The 26,036-nt window shown below is 36.5% G+C and overlaps 1 protein-coding gene across 1 annotated transcript in view; it reads left to right on the top strand.

Annotated features, from left to right (window-relative positions):
• Window positions 1-26,036, top strand: part of LOC118549014 (phospholipid-transporting ATPase ABCA3-like) — a 176,621-nt gene that overhangs the window by 2,906 nt on the left and 147,679 nt on the right. Inside the window, exons 3-5 of the mRNA XM_078074026.1 lie at window positions 5,025-5,155; window positions 7,242-7,395; window positions 15,914-16,173. Coding sequence (XP_077930152.1) covers window positions 5,025-5,155; window positions 7,242-7,395; window positions 15,914-16,173 — 545 coding nt within the window. The remainder of the gene's footprint in view (window positions 1-5,024; window positions 5,156-7,241; window positions 7,396-15,913; window positions 16,174-26,036) is intronic.

Genomic DNA, 26,036 nt, shown 5'->3' with positions numbered 1-26,036 from the left:
GACACATCACCTTCATATGCTGTATGTTTCTCCTAATAAGGACATTGTCCAATATAACCTTTACAATTATTATACCCAAGAATTTTAAAATTGATACAATGATGTTATCTAATATACAGTCAATATTTATATTTTCCTAATTGTCCTAATGAGGTTCTTTAGAGCTTTTTCTTTTTCTTTTTTGTAATCCAGGAGCCAGAGTTTTTTTTTTTAAGATTTGTTTATTTATTTATTTATTTATTTAGAGAGCATGCACCAGTGAGTGTAGTTGGGGGAGGAACAGAGGGAAAGAGAGAATCTCAAGCTGATTCCACTCCTCAAGCGCAGAGCCTGACTCGGGGCCTGATCCCAGGACCCTGAGATCATGACCTGAGCTGAAACCAAGAGTCGGACACCCAACTGACTGAGCTACACAGGCACCCCCCAGTTAGAGATTTTTAAATATTCATTGGGGTTGACAAACTTTCATGTAAAGGGCCAGATAGTAAATATATTAGGTTTTATGGGCTATGTAAGTTTCTATCAAATAGTCTTTTTCTTTTTTTTTTTTTTAAGAGCACTTTAGAGATGTAAAAAACATCCATAGCTCACAGGCCCATACCAAAACAGACTGTGGGGTAGATTTGACCTGCACAGGACCATAATTTGCTGACCTCTGGCTTAGGATACTTTCTTAGACAGCTTTTTTTTTTTTTAAATTATGTTATGTTAATCACCATACATCACATCTTAGACTGCTTTTGTTTTTGTTGTTTTGTCTTTAATAACAGTGATAGTTTTAAAAGACTAGGTCGATTATTTTGCACAAGGCTTCTTAATTTGTATTTGTCTGATTGTTTCCTTACATTTAGTTTCAATTTGATCATTTGTGTTGAAAATATTACATCTTTCTTATAAGATCTTAGTGAATCACTTTTGGAAGCATATTAGCAGTTTGTTTCTCAATTGGTGATATCATGCTTGCTGATTTTATTCAGGTGGATTTCCACCAGACTTTCCATTGTCAAGGCAGTTTTCCTCTTTGTAGTTTATAAGGAATCTGTCAGCCTAAGTCAGAGCACTTTCAGCACCCTAGAAGCTTCCTTTGTGCCACGTGGCAGTTATGACTCCCCCAAATTTAACTACTATTTTAACATCTAAGACCATAGTTAGTTTTGCCTGCTTTTCACCTTATGTAAATGGAGCTATTCACTATGTCCCATTATAGCATTCTGGGTTATATACGATATGTATTATGTAGTTTTTATGTGTGTGCTTTTACTTAGCATTATATTTGTAAGAGTCATCCAAATTGTTGCGTGAGATCATAAATCACTAATTTTCTTTATAGTATCCCATTATGTTAATATTATGCAATCTGTTTATCTGTTTTTGATGAACATTTGTGTAGATTCCAGATTTTAGCTATTATGAGTAGTGTTGTTATGAACATTTTTATAAGAACCTTTTGATGAACATATATACACCTTTCTGTTTGGTATATAGCTAGGAGTGAAATTGTTGGGTCATGAGGGATGTAACTATTTAGATTTACAGAGACGTATGAGAGTTTCAGTTCCATATCTTCACCAACACTTGATATGTTCTATCTTTTGACAGGAAGTAACTGATAAAGGCATTCTTGTCTTGTTCCCTGTCTCTGGAGAAAATTTTTCAATATTTCACCATTGACCAACATATTTATTATATGTTGTTTGTAGATGTTCTTTATCAGGTTTAGATAGCTTCTTTCTATTCTTAGTTTGCTAAGATTTTTTTAAAATCAGGAATTAGTGTTAAATTTTGTCAAATGCCTTTTCTGTGTCTATTGAGATGGTCATGTGATTTTTCTTATTTTTGTTAATATAATGATTTTTCAACTATCGAATCATCCATCCATTTACTTGGGTTTATTTTATGGATTTTATTTGCTAACATTTTGTTAAGAAATTTTACATGCATGTTTAAGACTTTATTTTTAAAATTTTATTTATTTGAGAGAGAGAGAGAGGGAGAGAGCATGAGTGGGAGGAGGGGCAGAGGTTGAGAAGCAGACTCTCCCCTGAGCAGGGAGCCCAATGTGGGACTCGAACCCGGGACTCCGGGATCGTGACCTGGGCCGAAGGCAGACGCTTAACCAACTGAGCCACCCAGGCAGCTCAAGACATTAGTCTATTTTGTGTTCTTTGTTCCATGAGTTGTTGAGAGTGTATTGCCTAATTTCCATGCAATTGGAATTTTTCTAGTTATATTTTTGTTATTGGATTTAGCTTAATTGCATTGTGTAGAGAACATATTCTGAGTGATGTAATCATTTGATGATGATGATGATTTTTGATCCTAAAATTGTCCCAGATTTAGCCAGATTTTTTTTTTTTTAAAGCAATGTCCTTTTGATGTATGTTTGTCAGCTTTTGAGCACTTTCACTTTCTAACAGAACTAGCTGTTCAGGCTGAACACATTGTACTTTCTCTGCCCCAGAACTAGATTCAACCAATGAAGTGGTCTTAATTCCTCTTTTTTTAGGGATGATATTAAGAAACTAAGATATGGGAAAAATAAGACACAGAGAGAGAGAGAAACAAAACCCTTCCCTTTGCTACCAGTTTCCCTTCCTGAAGGTACCAGTAGGGAGGTCACCACTTAACCCTCCACTTATAAGTGGGTCAGAATTGGCCTCCTGTTTCCTTCTCCCCTCAGGGCCTGATAGATCTTTGTAAATGTGCTCAGCGTGTCTGTCTCCCCACAATAAAACATAGGGAAAAACAAGTACTAGGTGTACTCATTACTACTGGGGTGTCTTTGCTTCTAGACTCTTTTAGTAGGATTTTTTTTAAAGCATGATTTTATGTCAATACTCTCAATGCCACCCCAAATATAGGCCACTTGTTTTTCTTCTCCCATTATATATTTGTACCTCCTTTCTCTCTCAGAGCCCTAGATCCTAGCAGCATCAATGTACTCATTTGCCCAATCTTATAGAAAAGTATTTCTGAATTACTTACATTATGTACTACTGCCCTAACACACTTAACACTATTTCTTTGCAGTTCTTTTTCTTCCTAGACTATATTCAACTAGGGATATATGTCAACATACTGTGCCTAAAATTCACTTGGGTTAATTCTTTTTCTTCTTGTGGTTGTTATTAACTTAATATCTATTTAAGATTCACTTATATTCTTATTAAGTTTTAGTAATTATACCCCTCTGTGTTGTTTTAATTTTATTTTTGAGTATGTAAAAGATTAACAATAAACAAAAGTCAAACCTGTATTAAAATGTATAATTAGATAACTGACATAGCCTCCACATCCCTTCTAACCTGTTCTCATCCCACCCATAGGGAACCAACACTGTTAGTGCCTGATTGATTCTTTTTGTGTTTCTTTTGGTATAAATAATGTTTCTGCACGTACGCATGTATTTCTGGGTATGTGTGTGAGTCTGTGTATGTGTGTCTATATATTTTCTCTATATATTTCTTATTCTCCTTTCTTAGACAAGAGCATACTGTATACATGCTTCTATAGTTTGGTTTTTCTTTCTGGTAATATAGTGGGATGAAACTCATCTTTTTTTTTAAAGTAGGCTCCTCACGCAGCGTGCAGCACATGCAGGACTTGAACTCACAACCCTGAGATCAGGACAAAAGCTGAGATCAAGAGTCGGACGCTTAACCAGCTGAGCCACCCAGATGCCCCAAAAGCTCATCTTTTAATACACCTTGTTATTCACCCATTGTGTTTCCATATAAATTTTAGAATTGGCTTGTAATTTTCCATAAAAATTGTTTGGATTTTTTTTGAAATATTTTATTTTATTTTATTAACGTTTTATTTTTATTTTATTTATGATTGACATAAAAACTGTATATATTTAGGTCATATAAAATGATGTTTTGATATACATATACCTTGATTATCACAATCAAGCTAATTAACATATCCATCAGCTCACATAGTTAACCAGTTTTTGTGGTGAGAACTCTTGAGATCTATTCTAGAAGATTGATATTTTATGTTTTGTTTTATTTAAATCCAAGTTAGTTAACAAATTGTTTGGATTTTTACTAGAATTACACCGACTCTTACGTAGTCAATTTTTACAGAAAAGACATCTTTACAGTATGGTTCTTTGCACACGTTATGTAACTTTATTTTAAAATTCTTATTTCTCGGGGCACCTGGGTGGCTCAGTCGTTAGGTGTCTGCCTTCGCCTCAGGTCATGATCCCAGGGTCCTGGGATCGAGCCCCGCATCAGGGCTCCCTGCTCGGCGGGAAGCCTGCTTCTCCCTCTCCCACTCCCCCTGCTTGTGTTCCCTCTCTTGCTGTCTCTCTCTCACTGTCAAATAAATAAAATCTTCAAAAACAAACAATAAAAATCTTATTTCTGTCCATAATTATTTATGTTTTCTTATAAAGAGGCTATCAAAGACTTTAATAATCTGTTTACTTTGGAAATATTTTAATTCTTAAGAAAAAGCTTTAGTCATTTAAGTTACCTGTATGTGTGTGGTTGTGTGTGTGTTGTTTTGAGAGTGTGTTTTTTAAAATTTCATACAGATTATTTGTGAATAAGAAAAGTAACTGCTACTTTTATTTATTTTATTTTTTAAAAATTTTATTTAAAAATTTTTAACTTAAATCCTACAATTGTTTTCTAGAATACAATTTATTCTGCCATTATTTTTTGAAATACACCTTCTACAGAAATAATTTTGACACTTATTTCCTTCCACATTTTTTTTAGTCACTAGATTTCAAACTACAATTGAAAAGTTCCCCTTGTCACAGTTTACCTTAATATACAGTTACTGTAATGATTAAATATTGTTTATCATGTGTCCCAACTTTTACAAAACACAAGAATTTTTGTGTACCCCAGATACCCATTAGGTCATCTGCAATGTCAGTGTTTGAGTAATAATGTTTTAAAATGTATTGTGTTATGACAGGATTATGGTAGTCATGGTACAGATAGGGATAATCGTTAGACATTTTCCATTTGTGTGATGACTTACTGAGATTTTTCTCTCCGCAGTTCGAGGCTTTTCTTCAGAAGCACAGTTTGAAAAGTACGTTGTGTCTGAAAAGCAGCCCATGGTTCACGTGCTGGCTGCCATTGTATTTGACCATGACTTCAGAAACAGCGATGACGGTTTGCCACTTAAAGTAAGACATTTTTGTCTAAAGACTTTATAATTATATGCTAGGTTTCAGAGATTTAATGAGATATAGGTAACCTCCCCATTTTATAAATGGGAATAATTGTAAGTTGCCCAAGATCCTTACTACTAGTATATAACAGAACAGGGATTTGAATCTTGTGCCAACTTATTTTATTTTAAAAATATTTTATTTATTTGTCAGAGAGAGAGAGAGCATAAGCAGAAGGAGCAGCCGGCAGAGGGAGAGGGAGGCTCCCGCTGAGCAGGGAGCCCGATGCGGGGCTCAATCCCAGGACCCTGGGATCGTGACCTGAGCTGAAGGCAGCTGCTTAACCAACTGAGCCACCCAGGCATCCCCGTGCCAACTTATTTTAATACCTGTGCTTTTAACCATTACATTATACTGATGTATACTGATGTATAATGTGAGGAGAAAACTGTTATCTGCTACCTTATGGTATATATTCAGAAAATAAAGTAACAGGAACTTTAGTAAGGATATTCACTTTACTAATCTCCCTGGCCAGGCAGATGCTTCCAGTCTTGCAAATGGTGGTTAAGAAAATAACAGTGTAGCTAGGTAAAAAAGATGGGTAGCAATGTCTGTTCCCTGTTTAAATACCTTCTGGAATTTCAGATAGTGCATATCTGTAATATGATATTTAAACTTTTTAATGGGCTAATTTTAAGTGTAATTGCCATTCTAACTTTGTATCTGAAGTGACTTTTATAACAAAGCTATTACTACATGAAAGTTAAAAGCAAAAACACCTCACTCATGTCTGGATGTCTTTTAAGCTGAGGTAGCTCCCTTTCCTGGGACTGTAAACTTCAGAAGGAGTTTTTATGATGCCCTCTTATTAGAACAGGCCACCTGCTGCTTGTTTTTGCTTTGGTGAATTCCTCCTTTTTTGTACTTTTTTGTACATCACCTCCTGTACTCTCCCTGCACCAAAACCAACTCTTCTGGAACTTAGCTGATTTTCCTGGGCAAGACGTATCTCTACCATAGATAGCACGATGATCTAATAAGAACGCAGAAAAGACCATGTCACTGTGCTGTGTAAAAAGCTCCAGGGGTTCTCCATGAACAGGTCATCAGTGACCTGTTTTCTGAAGAGCCCTTCAGCCTCGTGTTGCCTCTTCTTTCTTTGAACTTCATGCTCTAGCAATCTCCAACCAGTAGTAGTTGTATGTCCTGTGTGGTCTCTTGCTTCTCTGCCTTTGATCACGTTATCCTCTTTCCTTTTGATGCTCTGCCTGCCCTTCTTTTTCTGGGGTAACTCTTACTATTAATTTCTATAAAACTCTTGCTGTAACTACCTATGCAAAGTCTTCCCTTCTCTCTTCTGTGCTCCCCGAACACCTCGTTAGTTCCTCGAGGTCAAGAATTGTGTATTAATAATATTTAAGCATGCTGTAGCTACTTAAAATGTTGCTTTCGAATTACTGAATTATGTGAATGTTTGCCCAGACATGGTGCACTTGCCTGTTTCTTCTCACCCTACTGACTACTCAGATCTACCATAACTTACCCTGAAGTTGGCTCAGCTCTCTAGATACATCATTTTCTTTTCATGTAATATTTAAAATATGCAGCATTCTACATTTAAATTTTATTATCCCTACTCTTATTATATCTGGGCTTTTTCCTTTTCTGTTATTCACTTTTTGAAGAGGGAGACAATCTTTACCATAATTGGCTAACATAATAGGAAAGAAAAGTAATAGAACTGTTTGAGGTCTCACCGAGTTAGGCAAGCCAGCTGTGGAGATAGAAAAATACATTTGTAATGATCAAGGTACCACTGTTGGCGTCTTTGTAACTCAGAGACAAAATGCCTGAAGATGATAAAGCAGAGATATAAATTTAATTGATTTCTAACTTTGACTATGATTATGGCACATGAGGCTTGCTGCTTGTCCCTTGTGTCAGTGGTACTGTCATTTCTTATCATTTAGAATCCTGAATTGCTCACTCTGTCCTCCAAACACAAATTTTAGCTTTGTATTTTCTTTTCCTTTCATTGCTCTTGCTTTTTAGCGTTCATTGGTCTTACATGTTGTTTGTTTTCTATTGTTTATTCTAGGTAAAATATCATCTGCGTTTTGGTGCAGGTACTGAGAAATCTTCAAATTTGCTAAGCTCCTTAGAAGCTACTGGATGGAATACACATCTTCTCTTTCCAGAGATACCTTCTCTAGGACCCAGGAACCCAGTTGGTGATGATGGGGGAGACCCTGGTGAGCAGTCCTCCAGCATACTTACATTAATATTTTGGTTGCAAGCTAGTAGTCATATCAACATGTGTGGATCATTTTTTTTCTATGAGTGAAAAGTTTATTCATTGTGGCAGTACATTTTTAAAATTGAGTTTTTATTGTAAAAACAAGCATATAGAAAACCTTATGCATTTGAAAAATATCTTCCTAAAACTGTAGATCATTTCCTGAACTTTATCAGTGTGTATCCCTGCATTTATATAGTCTTAGTTAGTAAAAGTTGGCTCTGCTGACTTAATAGACACATCTTCATAAACTAACATTGCCTGCATATTTATGGTTCTAAATTATTATTTTTTTTAAATTTAAATTTTGGTTAGTTAACAGAGTGCAATATTGGTTTCTGGAGTAGAATTCAGTGATTCATCACTTACATACAATACCCAGTGCTCATCACAGCAAGTGCCTTCTTTAATACCCATTACCCATCTAGCTCATCCCCCACTCACCTCCCTCCATTTGTTCTCTATCCTTAAGAGTCTCATGTGGCTTGTTTCCCTCTTTCTTTTTTTTTCTTTTCCCCCTTCCCATATGTTCATCTGTTTTCTTTCTTAAATTCCACATGTGTGAGATCATATGGTATTTATCTTTCTTTGACTGACTTATTTCACTTAGCATAATATACACTAGCTCCCATCCACGTCATTGCAAAAAGCAAGATTTCATTCTTTTTGATGGCTGAGTAATATTATACATACCACGTCTTCTTTATCCATTCATCAGTCCATGGACATTTGGGCTCTCTCCATAGTTTGGCTATTGTTGATAATGCTTCTATAAACATCTGGGTGCATGTACCCCTTCAAATCTGTATTTTTGTATCCTTTGGGTAAATGCCTACTAGTGCAATTGCTGGATTATAGAGTAGTTCTATTTTTAACTTTTTGAGGAAACTCCAAACTGTTCTCCAGAGTGGCCACACCAGTTTGCATTCCCACCAACAGTGCAAGAGGGTCCCTCTTTCTCCGCATTCTCGCCAACAGCAGTTGTTTCTTGCATTGTTAATTTTAGCCCTCCTGAAGGTGTGAGGTGATATCCCATTGTGGTTTTGATTTGCATTTCCCTGATGCTGAATAGATGTTGAGCATCTTTTCATGTGTCTGTTAGCCATCTGGATGTCTTCTTTGGAAAAGTGTCCATTCATGTCTTCTGCCCATTTCCTAGCTGGATTATTTGGGTTTTTTGGGTGTTGAGTTTGGGAAGTTCTTTATAGATTTTGGATACTAACCCTTTATCTGATATGTCATTTGCAATATCTTCTCCCATTTCGTAGGCTGCTTTTAGTTTTAGTTGATTCCTTCGCTGTGCAAAAGCTTTTTATCCTGATGAAGTCCCAATAGTTCATTTTTGCTTTTGTTTCCCTTCCTCCAGCGATGTGTTTAATAATAAATTGCTACGGCCGAGGTCTAAGAGGTTTCTGCCCATGTTCTCCTCTAGGATTTTGATGGTTTCCTATCTCACATTGAAGTCTTTCATCCATTTTGAATTTATTTTTGTGTATTGTGTAAGAAAGTGGTCCGGTTTCATTCTTCTGCATGTTGTCCAGTTTTCCCAACCCTGTTTGTTTAAGACACTTTCTTTTTTCCACTGGATATTCTTTCCTGCTTTGTCAAAGGAACTTGACCATACAGTTGTGGGTCCATTTCTGGGTTCTCTATTCTGTTCCATTGATCTATGTATCTGTTTTTGTGCCAGTACCATATTGTCTTGATGACTACAGCTTTGTAATACAGCTTGAAATCCGGAATCCTGATACCTCCAGTTTTTGGGTTTTTTTTTAAAGATTTTATTCATTTATTTGACAGAGAGAGACACAGTGAGAGAAGGGAACACAAGCAGGGGGACTGGGAGAGGGAGAAGCAGGCTTCCCACGGAGCAGGGAGCCTGACATGGGGCTCGATCCCAGGACCCTGGGACCACGACCTGAGCCGAAGGTAGACACTCAACGACTGAGCCACCCAGGCACCCCCTGATACCTCCAGTTTTGTTTTTCTTTTTCACAATTGCTTTGACTATTCGGGGTCTTTTGTGGTTCCATACAAATTTTAGGATTGTTCTAGGTCTGTGAAAAATGCTGGTGGTATTTTGATAGGGATTGCATTAAATGTATAGATTGCTTTGTGTAGTATAGACCTTTTAACAATATGTGTTCTTCTAGTCCATGAGCATGGAATGCTTTTCCATTTCTTTGTGTCCTCTTCAATTTCTTTCATAAGTGTTTTGTAGTTTTCAGAGTACAGATCTTTTACTTCTTTAGTTAGATTTATTCCTAGGTATTTTATTGTTTTTGGTGCAATTGTAAATGGGATAAATTCCTTGATTTCTTTTTCTGCTACTTCGTTATTGACGTACAGAAATGCAACAGATTTCTGCACATTGATTTTATATCCTGCAACTTTGCTGAATTCTTGTATGAGTTCTAGTTTTTTGGTGGAGTCTTTTGGGTTTTCTACATGGAGTATGATGTCGTCTGTAAACAGTGAAAGTTTGGATGCTTTTTATTTCTTTTTGTTGTCTAATCAGACAGGCTAGGACTTCCAGTACTCTGTTAAATAACAGTGGTGAGAGTAGACATCCTTGTCTTGTTCCTGACTTTAGGGGAAAGGCTCTCAGTTTTTTCCCCATTGAGGATGATATTAGCTGTTGGCCTTTCATATATGGCCTTTATGATGTTGAGGTATGTTCCATCTATCCCTACTTTGTTGAGGGTTTTTATCAAGAAAGGATGCTGTGTTTTGTCAAATGCTTTTTCTTCATCTATTGACAGGATCATATGGTTCCTATCCTTTCTTTAATAAATATGGCATATCACGTTGATTGATTTGCAGGTGTTGACCACCCTTGCAGCCCAGGAATAAATCCCACTTGATCATGGTGAATAACTCATCAAATGTACTGTTGAATTTGATTTGCTAGTATTTTATTGCATCCATGTTCATCAGGGATACTGGCCTGTAATTCTCCTTTTTAGTGGATCTTTATCTGGTTTTGAAATCAAGGTAATGCTGGCCTTGTAGAATGAATTTGGAAGTTTTCCTTCCATTTCTACTTTTTGGAACAGTTTGAGGAGAATAGGTATTAACTCTTCTTTCAGTGTCTGGTAGAATTCCACTGGGAATCTATATGGCCCTGAACTTTGGTTTGTTGGGAGATTTCTGATTACTGATTCAATTTCTTTGCTGGTTATGGATCTGTTCAAATTTTCTATTTCTTCCTGTTTCAATTTTGGTAGTTTGTAGGTTTCTAGGAATTTGTCCATTTCTTCCAGGTTGCCCAGTTTGTTGGCATATAATTTTTCATAGTATTCTCTTATAATTGTTTGTATTTCTGTGGTGTTGGTTGTGATATGTCCTCTTTCATTCATGATTTTATCTATTTGGGTCCTTTTATCTTTTTTATAAATCTGGCTATGGGTTTATCAATTTTATTAATTCTTTTGAAGAATAAATTCTTTGAAAAATGAGCTCTTAGTTTCATTAAATTGAAATCTCAATTTTTTCATTTTTTTTGTTTCTATATCATTTATTTCTGCTCTAATCTTTATTATTTCCCTTCTGCTGGCCTGAGGCTTTATTTGCTGTTCCTTTTCTAGCTCCTTTAGGTGTAAGTGTAGGTTGTGTATTTGAGACTTTTCTTGCTTCTTGAATTAGGCTTGTATTGCGTGCTCGCTTCAGCAGCACATATACTAAAATTAGGCTTATATTGCAATATACTTCCCTTTAGGACTGCCTTTGCTGCATCACAAAGATTTTAGACTGTTGTGTTTTCATTTTTATTTGCTCCCATGTATTTTTTTATTTCTTTTTTTAATGTAATGACTGTATATTTATTTATTTATTTATTTATTTATTTATTTATTTATGTTCAGTTAGCCAGCACATAGTACATCATTAGTTTTTGATGTAGTGTTCAATGATTCATTAGTTGCATATAACACCCAGTGCTCATCACAACACATGCCCTCCTTAATACCCATCACTTGGTTACCCCATCCCCCCTCCTTTCTGTAACCTTCAGTTTGTTTCCTGGAGTCCAGAGTCTCCAATGGTATGTCTCCCTCTCTGATTTCTTCCCATTCAGTTTTCCCTCCCTTCCCCTGTGGCCCTCCATGCTATTTTTTTTATTTCTTCTTTAATTATCTGGTTAACGCATTCATTCCTTTTCTTTAATTTTTTTTAATTTTTAATTTTTTAATTTAAATTCAGTTAGCCACCATATAGTACTATATGGTGACTAACATAACATAATAAAATAAAATTTTAAAAAAATAAAGAAAGAAAAGAAAAAAGAAAAAAAATAAATCCAATTAGCCCCATTCATTCTTTAGTAGGATGTTCTTTAACCTCCATGTATTTGTGGTCTTTCCAAATTTTTTTTTTGTGGTTGAATTCCAAGTTTCATAGCGTTGTGGTTAAATTATTCTTTTTGGTTGATGAATGAGTTTTAATTATGCAATGGTAATTTTAAATTCTTTTTTAATTGTATAGAGTACCTTGAAGGAAAAAAATAAACAGTAAGGGCTTTGAACTAAAACAATTCTGAGAAGTTAGCTTTAGGAAATCATTGAACAGCAGACAAAAGCTATGTGCAATTTAACCATTATCAATGAAAATTGGCAACAATCAAAACAGTGTATAATAAGTACATGGTTAAGCATATGAGGATATGTCAGTTTGACAACTACTGTGTAGTGGTGGTTAAAAATAATTCTTATCAGGCCTAATAAATAGAGAACCATATATACAGAATCATAGCTATGAAAAGTATGTATGAACCTATACAAAGATTGGGATGGCTGTCCAAAAACGAAAATAGTTAAACTAGAATGGTGGTATTGATTGTGTGTTGTTTTGTCATCTTATCAAAAACATTTTGAATATTTTTCCAAGCAAAAGTTAAAAAAGAGTCTGGCCTCTCTTATAATTAATCTACTGCCACCTAAATGTAATTTGTTAGAGTAAGTTAATTGAAAATAGCATGATCTTGGTAGAAAAAGAGTAGTTTAAAACCAGAAAGAAGAGTTGGTCACATAAAAATATTTAAATAGAGTGTTACTTCTGGAACGAGGTGTTTCCTTAAAAAGACCATGTTCTATAAAACAAGACAGAAGATAATTAGGCAAACTCCAACTATTGAGTGACACTGCATAGCAAATTAACATTAAAAATTTGGTATGAGGGGACACTCTTTGATTAAAGTGTGGTGACTGGGAGTTAGGTGACTTGATGTTTTTTGTTCAGACTTTATTAATCAGTAGCTTTATGATCCTAAACATTCTAGATAAAGTTTCTTCATCTGAAAAATGAATGTTTGGACTAGGCCACCCTTTAGGTCCCTTTTGACATGAAGATTCTATGATATTAATTATTAGGCCTTTAGCCAATTAAATCACCTGAGGATAGGTGGTGGGAGAGAAGATCAGAATTAGTTCAGTGAAATTTAAAAGTGAGATTTTTACAATTGTAATAAGAACACTTAACATGAGATATACCTTCTTCACTTTTTAAGTGCCCAATACAACATTGTTAATTATAGCCATGTTGTTGTGCAGCAGATCTTTAAAACTTTTAATATTGCAAACCTGAAATGCTATCCATTAAATACTTCCTAATGTTTCCCTCCCTCCAGCCCCTGGAAACCAAGATTCTACTTTCTGTTTCTGTGAATGTAGGTCAAATGCCCAATATAAGTGGAATCATATATTACTTGTCTTTTTGTGCATAATGTCCTCAGGGTGTATCCGTGTTGTGGCATATGACAGAATTTCTCTCTTTTTAAAGGCTGAATAATATTCCACTGTATGTATATGGTGCATTTTGTTTATCCATTCATCTGTGGAGGGACATAGGTTGCTTTCACCTCTTGGCTATTGTGAATAATGCTGCAGTGAACATGAGTGTGTTATCTCTTTGAGATCCTTTCTTCGGTTCTTTTGGATATATGCCATGAAGTGGGATTGCTGGATCATATGGTAGTTATTTTTTAGTATTTTGAGAAACCTCCATACTGTGCACCATTTTATATTCCTACCAAGAGAGCACAAGGATTCCAATTTCTTTACATCCTCATTAACACTTGTTCTTTTCTGTTTTTTTGGTAGTGATATCTCATTGTGATTTGGATATGCATTTCTCTGATGATTAGTGAAGTTGAATGTTTTTTCTTGTGTTTTTTGACCATTTGTGTGTTTTCTTTGGAGAAATGTCTGTTCAAGTCCTTTGCCCATTTTTTAATTGGCTTATTTTTGTTGTTGAGTTAGAGGAGTTCTTTATATATTCTTTTTTAAAGATTTGTTTATTTTTATTTTACTTTTTATTTTTTGTTTTTATTTTTTAATTTAAATTCAATTAGCCAAGTTATAGTACATCATTAGTTTTTGATATAATGTTCAATGACTCATTAGTCAAGTATAACACCCAGTGCTCATCACATCACATGCCCTCCTTAATGCCCATCACCCAATTACCCCATCTCCCCACCCACCTCCCTTTCAGCAACCCTCTTTGTTTCCCAGGGCAAGGGTCTCATATGGTTTGTCTCCTTCTCTGATTTCTTCCCCTTCAGTTTTCCCTCCCTTCCCTTATTGTCCTCTGCACTATTCCTTATGTTCCACATATGAATGAAACCATATGATAATTGTGTTTCTCTGATTGACTTATTTCACTTAGCATAATCCCCTCCAGTTCCATCCATGTTGATATAAATGGTAGATATTCATCCTTTCTGATGGCTGAGTAATATTCCATTGCATGTATGTATACTTTTTTTTAAAGATTTATTTATTTATTTATTTGAGATAGAGAGAGAGAAGAGTGAGCATGAGCAGAGAGGCAGAGGGAAAGGGTGAAGCAAACTCCCTGCTGAGCAGGGAGCCCAACACAGAGCTCGATCCCAGGACCCTGAGATCATGACCTGAGCAGAAGGCAGATGCCTAACCGACTGAGCCACCCAGGTGCCCCGAGATTTATTTATTTATTTGAGAGAGAGAGTGCGTGTGTGGGCAGTGGGAGGGGCAGAGAGAGAGGGAAAGAGAGAATCCTCAAGTAGACTCCCTGCTTGAGTGCAGAGCCCCTCACAGGGCTCGATCCCAGGACCCTGAGATCATGACCTGAACCAAAAAAAAAAGAGTCTGATGCCTAATCAGCTGAGCCACTCAAGCACCCTCTTTATATATTCTGGATATTAACCCTTTATCAGTTATATGGTTTGTGAGTATTTCTTCCCATTCCATAGGTTGCCTTTTTACTCTGTTGATTGTTTCCTTCCTGTGTAGAAGCTTTTGAGTTTGAAGTCATCTGTTTTCTGCTTTTGTCACCTGTGCTTTTGGTGTCATAGCCACATCATTGTGAAATCTAATGTCACGAAACTTTTGCCCTATATGTTTTCTTCTAGAGTTTTGTAATTTCAGGTGTTATGTTTAGGCCTTTAATCTCTTTTGATTTAACTTTTGCATGCAGTTTTGGGTAAGAATCCAACTCCATTCTTTTGCATGTGGATATCCAGTTTATCTAGCACCATTTGTTTTGAAGAGAGTGTCTTTTCTCCTGGTGGCCTTGTCAAAGGTCATCTGACCATATATGGGAGAATTTATTTCTGGGCCGTCTGTTCTGTTGGTCTCTATTTCAGTCTTTATGCTGCTACTATACCAATACTCTTTTGATTACTGTACTTTTGCATTATATTTTGAAATCAGTTAGTGCAAGGCCTCCAGCTCACAAGAGCAGGTGCTCTCTTTGCTTACGATTGTTTTGGCTATTCAAGGCTCTGTGCAATTTTATATGGATTTTAGGATTGTTTTTTCTGTTTCTGCAAAAAATGCCACTGGGATTTTTTTAAGTTTTTATTTAAATTCCAGTTAGTTAACGTACAGTGTAATATTAGTTTTGGGTATACAATTTAGTGATTCAGGACTTCCATACATACACCTGGTGCTCATCACAAGGATTTTGGTAGAGGTTGCATTGAATCTGGAGATCATTCTGGGTAGTATGGATATTTTAACAACAGTAAGTCTTCCAATCCAGGAACAAGGAATGTCTTTCCATTTACTTGTGTCATCTTTAATTTCTTTCAGCAATGTTTTGTAGTTTTCAGTGTGTAAGTCTTTCACCTCCTCGGTTAAGTTTATTCCTATGTATTTTATTCTTTTTGATGCTATTGTAAATGGGATTGTATCACACTTGTTTTGAGCATCACTTCTATTTATATGTCTGGTATGTCTGGTATTGAATTCTCATTTATTTTGGCTGATAAAATTACATAAAGCAACTGTATCACTTTCATGTAGTATTTCAGTTTTGGGAAGAGGGTAATACAATTCCATGTTATTTATTATCTGTTTGTGTCACAAATTACTATAGGTTTTGGGAAACTGTTTTGTTCTTTGAGTTAAAAGTTTTGAATTACTCAAATTGCCTTCTTTGTTTGCCTGGTTGTTTCTTGGTATACTGAACTTGACCCTCTTTGTTTTCTCATTTAGGGTACATCAGAGAAGGGTTCCTGCTTTTGCAGCATGTCGTAGATCGGGCCATCATGACGTACCATAACGGCAGAGCTGCAGAACAAGTGTTTAGTGGTTTCTTAATTTTTCTTAGGCAGTTTCCATTCCCTGCTTATTATAATGATAGTTTTTTGTGGAATTTTATGAGTATCTTCCCTTTGGTAGTTTTACTTGTATTTTCTCTAACCGAACTTACGCTCATCAGGACCATTGTTTCAGAAAAGGAAAAGAGATTAAAGGTAACTTCACTTTCTTTGCAGCATTTTGGGCCTGTGGAACAGATTTTGTATTCTGTACATTTGGCATTGGTGAACAGTTATATCGCAATAGCAATATACAAATATACAAATTTTCTGAAGTTCTACTTTTATTTAAATTCTTGATTTGGCCTGTAGCTTTATTGACTGAATGACTATTTAACATGGATATTATGGAGAGATGTCATATATTAAATGTCCTGAATCTTTTTTGGAATAAAATGGGCAACAAAGAAATAATCATATGAGCTCTTGAGTTAGACTAATTTAAGATACACTTCAATTTCAAGATTTGAGATGCATTTCAATGTTGTGAAATTAAGACCATATTGTTAAAAACAGTGGCTCTAAAGTCAGAAAACCATTGATTCATCCATCTTAATCCATTAATTTGTTCATTTATTTATTAATTACCTACTTTTGTCAGGGACTTTGATACAGAGTTTAGCTTTAAATCTTGGCTCCACCAATAATTAACTCTGTGATCATAGCCTGTTTCTTAAGATGTAAATTGAAGATAATACCAAATTTCTAGGGCTCTCAGGGGGATTAAGTAACATTTTATTTTAAAAAGTATCTAAGTCAGTCTCTCACCTATAGTAAGCACTCAACAAATGGCAGTTAAAAAGAGGACACAATTTCTACCTACTAGTTGTTAAAGGTTTAGTTGAGGAGATAGTAGCAAACTGAGTTACTTTTATAATATTAAGTACCTACAGGTGTGAAAAAAAGTTGTTCTTAAAGTACTGAGGGTGTGATGCTTGGTCTGTGCAATGGGGAGACAGCCTCAGAGGATGGGTTTTGAGACTATCAGTATCCTGTCAGCGTTCCTATCAGTGCTGCTGGGAGAAGAATGACCCTGGAAAGGAATGTGGGGAGAGCATGGTTTAGAGTAAGGGTTGGCAAGCTTTTTTTGGAAAGCACAGAATAGTAAATTTTTTAGGCTTGTGGGCCACATGCACCTCTGTTACATATCCTTTTCTTTTTCTCCTCCTCCTTCTCCTCCTCCTCTTCTTCTGCTTCTTCCTCCTTCTCTTCCTCTTCTTCTCCTTCCTCTTCAACCATTTAGAAATGCAAAAATTGTTCTTAGCTCACAGGACATAGAGAAGTAGTTTGTGGGCTAGATTTGGCCCATAGGCTGTAGTTTGCTCACATGAAGTTTGGCTGTGATATGAAGACTGAAGGTGTGGAACCAACTGTGAGGCAATTATAACAGACCAGGAGAAAAGCAGGGAGGGCCTAAGTCCGTGTGGTTTAGTATAAAGGAGGGAAGAGTTTAAGAAATATTTGGGTGGTAGAAATCAGTGGAAATGGATATGTTCATAATTAACTTCATATTCTGGAATTTTGCCCACACTTCTTTCAGCAGCTTGCTTTTCCACGTATCAGGTTGTTCTTAAGGTAGTTTGATCTTGTTGTATTGGGGTGAGGAAATATGCTGTGTTTCCTGAAGGGACAGTGATGCTTGGGTTCAATGAAGACAGAACAATATAGAAAGAGAAATCATTCTTTTCAGAGGCAAGGGATTGTCCCTTCTTCCAGGTTGCCTGGATATGCTAATGAAATTATCATTCCCCAAATCACCCAGGCTTGAAACCTCAATCTTATCAGTATAGTATAGTATAGTATAGTATAGTATAGTATAGTATAGTATAATATATATAGTATTTAGAATGCTGCCATTTCCTGCCTCTCTAACTTTTAGGTAAGTTACTTAACCTCTCTGTGCCTTGACTGTAAAATGGAGGTAAAAATACTCCTACCACATAGGGTTATGGCAATGATTGGAGAGATACATAGGAAATGTTATGTAGATGTCCACAGTAGTTATCTGTTTTCTAAATTCTGTTTCTTTCCCTCCATGTGTAGAAATGTCATTTTCTAGTTCAAGCTCTTACTGATTTTTTTTTACCATCCAGCTATTTCAGAAATCCTCTCATTGGTTTCCCTATCCTCCGTTTCTCCTTAGTCTTACTTCACATTAAACCCTTTTCCTTCCACCCCAAATAGTTCATTTTGTGCCATTCTTATTTTTGTTTCTCTGACCAGCATGTCTTTTTCTCTCTTTTCTAACTGGTGAGTAATCTCTTTGAAATCTATTTTCAACTACAATTTACTAGTTTTCTCTTTGTGTCTCCAGGTCATGTTACACAAACTTCAATCAGGTAGTTTAAATTTCTATTTACTTTTTCATTTTAGAGTTTCTAATTGAAATATAAAATACACATACCTATGTGTACAGATCACTAAATTATCCAACGTGAACACACCATATAACAACTATTCCAGTCAAGAAATAGAATGATGCCCGCAATCCAGAAATTCCTCACATTCCATCCAAATCACTACACCATCCCTCTTCCACAAGCACTGGGTGTTATACACAACTAATGAATTGTTGAACAATACATCAAAAACTAATGATGTACTATACGTTGGCTAATTGAACATAATAAAAAAAAGATAATCACTAACTTCTAAAACCCTATGTTAATGTTACCTGGTTTTAAACTTTATTTAAATAGAATTGTACAATAGCTATCCTTTTTTTTTAAATTTTTTTTTTAAAGATTTTATTTATTTATTTGAGACAGAGAGAATGAGAGAGAGAGAGTACATGAGATGGGGGAGGGTCAGAGGGAGAAGCAGGCTCCCTGCCGAGCAGGGAGCCTGATGCGGGACTCGATCCAGGGACTCCAGGATCATGACCTGAGCCGAAGGCAGTCGCTTAACCAACTGAGCCACCCAGGCGCCCTTTTTTAAATTTTTTTAAAAAGATTTTATTTACTTTGAGAGAGAGAGAGACAGTGAGAGAGGGAATACAAGCAGGGGGAGTGGGAGAGGGAGAAGCAGGCCTCCCGCCGAGCAGGGAGCCCGTTGTGGGACTCGATCCCAGGACCCTGGGATCATGACCTGAGCCGAAGGCAGACGCTCAACGACTGAGCCACCCAGGAGCCCCTACAATAGCTATCCTTTTGTGTTCTTCTGTGTAGCTACAGTTTGGCATTTTCATTGCTGTGTACTATTACATTTAATGAATATAGCACAATTTATCACTCTTCTCTTAATGGATACTTGGTTGTTCAAGTATTGGGCTATTACAGTAAGCTATTGTGAATATTTTAGTGCACATGTGCACGTTTTTCTGTTGGGTTTATACCTAGGATTGAGGTTGATGGAGTATACAGTATACATGTTTTCAGCCCTGTTAAATAAGGCCAAACGTTTTTCCAAAATGTTTGTGCCAATTTTCTCATAATCAGTAATATATGGGAGTTAACTCTTGCTCTATAAGTATGCCAACACTTGGTGGTGTTTTTAAATTTTAACCATTCTGGAAGGCATATAGTGGTCTCTCATTGCGGTTTTATTTTATTTATTTTTTTAATTTAAATTCAATTAGCCAAGGTATAGTATAGTCATTGTGGTTTTAATTTGATTTTCCTTGTTAACTAAGGTTGTTGAGCACCTTTTCATATGCTTATTGGCCACATGGATATCCTCTTTTGTGAAGGGTCAGTTCAAATGTCTTTTTCCCATTTTTCTTAGGGTTGGGTGTCTTCTTTCATAGATTTACAAGCATTCTTTATATATTTTGCATACTAGTTTTTTGTGTGATGTATGTATTGCAAGTATTTACTCCCAGTCTGTAGCTTGTCTTAATGGTGTCTTTGGATTTGTAAAAGTTATTAATTTTAATGTAATGAAGTCTTTACCTTTCTGATTAGTGCTTTCTGTGTCCAGTCTATGCTGGCTGAGTTCTCCCCAGGTCTTTAGATATTCTTCTTTTCTAATCTTTGTATTTAAGCCTCTAAATTTACCTCTAGTGATAACTTTAGTTGCAATCTACAAATTGAAGTATAGTGTTTTCTTTATTATATAGTTCAAAAGAGTTTCTAATTTTCATTGTGGATTTTTTCTTTGACCCATAAGATAACTCGAAAAGCATTTAAAAATTTTCAAACATATTAGGAGCCAGTATTTGAGTTTAGTTTTTTGAAATTTTGATGGCACTAGCTTTGTGGTCTAGACTGTAGCCAATTTTAGCAAATATTCTACATGCATGTGTGTACTAAGAACAATGTGTACTGTGTGTTCAATGGGTGCAGTTTTCTGTGCATGTTATAATAACTATTAGTCATGTTCTTCATATATTTTTTTTAGAGAGAGAGAGAGGTGAGGGAGGTGCAGAGGAAGAAGGAGACCGAGATTTTTTTTTCTTTTTCTTTTTTTTATTATGTTATGTTAATCCCCATACATTACATCATTAGTTTTTGATGTAGTGTTCCATGATTCATTGTTTGCGTATAACACCCTGTGCTCCATGCAGTACGTGCCCTCTTTAATACCCATCACCAGGCTAACCCATCCCGCCACCCCCCTCCCCTCTGAAACCCTCAGTTTGTTTCTCAGAGTCCATAGTCTCTCATGGTTTGTCTCCACCTCCGATTTCCCCCCCTTCATTTTTCCCTTCCTGCTATCTTCTTCTTCTTCTTCTTTTTTTTAACATATAATGTATTATTTGTTTCAGAGGTACAGGCCTGTGATTCAACAGTCTTACACAATTCACAGCACTCACCATAAGACATACCCTTCCCAATGTCTATCACCCAGCCACCCCATCCCTCCCACCCTCCACCACTCCAGCAACCCTCAGTTTGTTTCCTAAGATTACGAATTCCTCATATCAGTGAGGTCATATGATACATGTCTTTCTCTGATTGACTTATTTCGCTCAGCATAATACCCTCCAGTTCCATCCACGTCATTGCAAATGGCAAGATCTCATTCCTTTTGATGGCTGCATAATATTCCATTGTATATATATATACCACATCTTCTTTATCCATTTACGAGATTTTTTTTAAAGATTTTATTTATTTATTTGACAGACAGAGAGAGTACGAGGAGGGGGAATGTCAGAGGGAGAGAGAGAAGCAGGTTCCCTGCTGAGCCCAATGTGGGGCTTGATCCCAGGACCCTGGGATCATGACTGGAGCTGAAGCAGCCACTCAACCAACTGAGCCACCCAGGTGCCCCAGAGAGCAAGAATCTTAAGTAGACTCTATGCCCATTGTGGAGCCTTATGCAGGGCTGGATCTCACAACCCTGAGATCATGACCTGAACCAAAATCAAGAGTCAGACACTTAACCAACTGAACCACCCAGGCATCCCTATATTGTTCATATCTTTTTTTTTTTTTAAGATGTATTTATTTATTTTGAGAAAGAGAGCGAGAGAGAGCATGCATGAGCATGAATGGGAAGGGCAGAGGGAGAGGGAGAGAGAATTCCAAGCAGACTCTGTGCTGAGCACGGAACCCAACACCAGCTCTATCCCAGGACCCTGAGATCACACCTGACCTGAAACCAAGAGTTGGATGTTCAACTGACTGTACCACCCAGGTGACCCCCTTGTTCATATCTTTTTAAAACTTTTAATTATTATTATTTTTTTAAGTAATCTCTACACCCAGTGTGGGAGTTGAACTCACAACCCTGAGATCAAGAGTCACATCATGCTCCACTGACTGAGCCAGGCAGGTTCCCCTGTTGTTCATATCTTTTTTTTTTAAAGATTTTATTTATTTATTTGAGACAGAGAGCGCTCACATGTGCCAGAGGAGGGACAGAGGGAGAGGGACAAGTAGATTCTCTGCTGAGCAGGGAGCCTGATGCAGGGCTTGATCCCAGGACCCCAAGATCATGACCTGAGCCGAAGGCAGATGCTTAACCGACTGAGCCACCCAGGTGCCCCTGTTTATATCTTTAACATGGATTTCATGTCAGTTATATCAGTTATGGAGAGAAGTATGTTAAAGATTTCCCTCTGTTATTATTGATATTGAGTTCTCAGTGTTCATGACTGATTATTATTGGAGCACTTTTTTTTTAATGATAGCTGCTTTTTTTTTTTTAAGATTTTATTTATTTATTTGACAGAGAGAGACACAGCGAGAGAGGGAATACAAGCAGGGAGTGTGGGAGAGGGAGAAGCAGGCTTCCCGCCGAGCAGGGAGCCCGGTGTGGGGCTCGATCCCAGGACCTGGAATCATGACCTGAGCCGAAGGCAGATGCTTAACGACTGAGCCACCCAGGTGTCCCAAATGATAGCTGCTTTAAAGTCATTATTAGATAATTCTAATATCTATGTCATCTTGATTTGGCATCTGAGGATTTTCTTTTTGTTTTTAGAGTTTAGATATTCCTTATCTTGGTTTGTTGAGTAATTTGGGGTTGTATGCTGAATATTTTGAATATTGTGTTATAAATCCCTTGTTCCTTTTGAAAATTTTCCATTTCAATATGTAGTTAATCTCTTTAGACTTAGAATACACATCCTTGCAAATAGCAAGATCCCATTCTTTTTCACGGATGAGTAATATTTCATTATATATATACCACATCTTCCTAATCCATCTATTGATAGACATTTGAGTTGCTTGCATATCTTGGCTACTATAAATAATGCTGCAATAAACATAGGGATGCATATATCTTTTGGAATTAGTGTTTTCATTTTCTTTGGGTAAATATCCAATAGTGGAATTACTAGATCATATGGTAATTCTATTTTTAATTTTTTGAGGAATCTCCATACTGTTTTCCGCAGTAGCTACACCCATTTGCATTCCTACCAACAGTGTGAGAGGGTTCCTTTTTCTTCATATTCTCACCAATACTTATTTCTTGTCTTTCTGATTCTAGCCATTCGGGCAGGTATAAGATGTTATCTAATTGTGGTTTTGATTTGCATTTCCTGATGATTAGTAATGTTGAACATCTTTTTATGTGCATATTGATGATCTGTATATCTTCTTTGGAAAAATGTCTATTCAGGGCCTCTCCCTATTTTTTAGGTTGATTATTTGTTTTTTGGGTGTTGAGTTATATAAGTTCTTTTTTTTTAATTTAATTTAACTTAATTTTATTATGCTATGTGAGTTGTATATGTTCTTAGTATATTTTGCGATGTTAACCCCTTATTGGATATATCATTTACAAATATCTTCTCCCATTCAGTAGCTTGTCTTATTTTTGTTGATTGTTTCCTTTAGTGTGCAGAAGTTTTTTATTTTGATGTAGTCCCAATAGTTTATTTTTGCTTTTGTTTCTAGACATATCTAGAAGAATGTTGCTATGGCTGATGTCAAAGAGGTTACTGCCTGTGTTCTCCTCTAGGATTTTAATGGTTTACTGTCTCATATGTAGGTCTTTAATCCATTTTGAATCTTTGTGTATGTTATAAGAAAATGGTCCAGTTTCATTCTTTTGCATGTTGCTGTCCAGTTTTCCTAACACTGTTTGTTGAAGAGACTTTTTCCATTGCATGTGCTTTCCTTCTTTGTTGAAGATTAATTGACCATATACTTGTGGGTTCATTTCTGGATTTTCTATTCTGTTCCATTGATCTATGTGTCTGTTTTTGTGCCAGTACCATACTGTTTTGATCACTACAGCTTTGTAGTATAACTTGAAATCTGGAATTGTGATACCTCCAGTTTTTTCTTTCTTTCTTTCCTTTTTTTAAAATTTTATTATGTTATGTTAGTCACCATACAATACATCATTAGTTTTTGGTGTGGTGTTCCATGATCCATTGTTTTTGTATAACACCCAGTGCTCCATGCAGTACAAGCCTTCCTTAATACCCATCACTGAGCTAACCAATCCACCCTCCCCCCTCCCCTCTAAAACCCTCAGTTTCTCAGAGTCCATAGTCTCTCATGGTTCATCTCTCCCTCCGATTCCCCCCCCTTCATTTTTCCTTTCCTTCTCCTAATGTCCTCCATGCTATTCCTTATGTTCCACAACAAAGTGAAACCATATGATAATTGACTTTCTCTGCTTGACTTATTTCACTTAGCATAATCTCCTCCAGTCCCATCCATGTTGATGTAAAAGTTGGGTATTCATCCTTTCTGATGGCTGAGTAATACTCCATTGTATATATGGACCACATCTTCTTTATCCATTCATCTGTTGAGGGGCATCTCGGCTCTTTCCACAGTTTGGCTATTGCGGACATTGCTGCTATGAACATTGGGGTGCATATGGCCCTTCTTTTCACTGCATCTGTGTCTTTGGGGTAAATACCCAGGAGTGCAATTGCTGAGTCATAGGGTAGCTCTATTTCTAAATTTTTGAGGAACCTCCACACTGTTTTCCAAAGTGGCTGTACCAACTTGCATGCCCACCAACAGCGTAAGAGGGTTCCCCTTTCTCCACAACCTCTCCAACATTTGTTTCTTTCCCAGTCAATTTTTGCCATTCTAACTGGTGTAAGGTGGTATCTCAATGTGGTTTTGATTTGAATTTCCCTGATGGCTAATGATGATGAACATTTTTTCCTGTGTCTGTTAGCCATTTGTATGTCTTCTTCAGAGAAGTGTCTTTTCATATCTTCTGCCCATTTTTTGACTTGATTATTTATTTTTTGGGTGTTGAGTTTGAGAAGTTCTTTATAGATCTTGGATACCAGCCCTTTATCTGCAGTGTCATTTGCAAATATCTTCTCCCATTCTGTGGGTTGCCTCTTTGTTTTGTTGACTGTTTCCTTTGCTGTGCAGAAGCTTTTTGTCTTGATGAAGTCCCAAAAGTTCATTTTTGCTTCAGTTTCACTAGCTTTTGGAGATGTATCTTGAAAGAAGTTGCTGTGGCCGATGTCAAAGAGGTTACTGCCTATGTTCTCCTCTAGGATTTTGATGGATTCCTGTCTCACGTTGAGATCTTTCATCCATTTTGAGTTTATCTTTGTGTATAGTGTTAGAGAATGGTTGAGTTTCATTCTTCTGCATGTGGCTGTCCAATTTTCCCAGCACCATTTATTGAAGAGACCGTCTTTTTTCCATTGCATGTTTTTTCCTGCTTTGTCAAAGATTATTTGACCATAGAGTGGAGGGTCCATATCTGGGTTCTCTATTCTGTTCCATTGGTCTATATGTCTGTTTTTGTGCCAGTACCATCCTGTCTTGGTGATCACAGCTTTGTAATATAGCTTGAAATCGGGCAACATGATGCCCCCAGCTTTGTTTTTCTTTTTCAACATTTCTTGGCGATTCGGGGTCTTTTCTGATTCCATACAAATTTTAGGATTGTTTGTTCCAGCACTTTGAAAAATGTCATTGGAATTTTGATCAGGATGGCATTGAAGGTATAGATTGCTCTGGGTAGCATAGACATTTTAACAATGTTTATTCTTCCGATCCATGAGCATGGAATATTTTTCCATCTTTTTGTGTCTTCTTCAATTTCTTTCATGAGTGTTCTGTAGTTCCTAGAGTATAGATCCTTTACCTCTTTGGTTAGGTTTATTCTGAGGTATCTTATGGTTTTTGGTGCTATTGTAAATGGAATCGTTTCTCTAATTTCTCTTTCTACAGTTGCATTGTTAGTGTATAAGAAAGCAACTGATTTCTGTGCATTGATTTTGTATCCTGCCACATTACTGAATTGCTGTATGAGTTCTAGTAATTTGGGGGTGGAGTCTTTTGGGTTTTCCACATAAAGTATCATGTCATCTGTGAAAAGAGAGTTTGACTTCTTCTTTGCCAATTTGAATACCTTTTATTTCTTTTTGTTGTCTGATTGCTGTTGCTAGGACTTCTAGTACTATGTTGAACAATAGTGGCGAGAGTGGGCATCCTTGTCGTGTTCCTGATCTTAAGGGAAAGGCTCTCAGCTTTTCCCCATTGAGGATGGTATTCGCTGTGGGTTTTTCATAGATGGATTTTTATGAACTTGAGGAATGTTCCCTCTATCCCTATACTCTGAAGAGTTTTAATAAGGAAAGGGTGTTGTATTTTGTCAAATGCTTTTTCTGCATCAATTGAGAGGACTATATG

Source organism: Halichoerus grypus, chromosome 6 (assembly GCF_964656455.1).
Source record: "Halichoerus grypus chromosome 6, mHalGry1.hap1.1, whole genome shotgun sequence".
Classification (NCBI taxonomy): domain Eukaryota; kingdom Metazoa; phylum Chordata; class Mammalia; order Carnivora; family Phocidae; genus Halichoerus; species Halichoerus grypus.
This window is presented reverse-complemented; position numbering and strand designations above follow the sequence as displayed.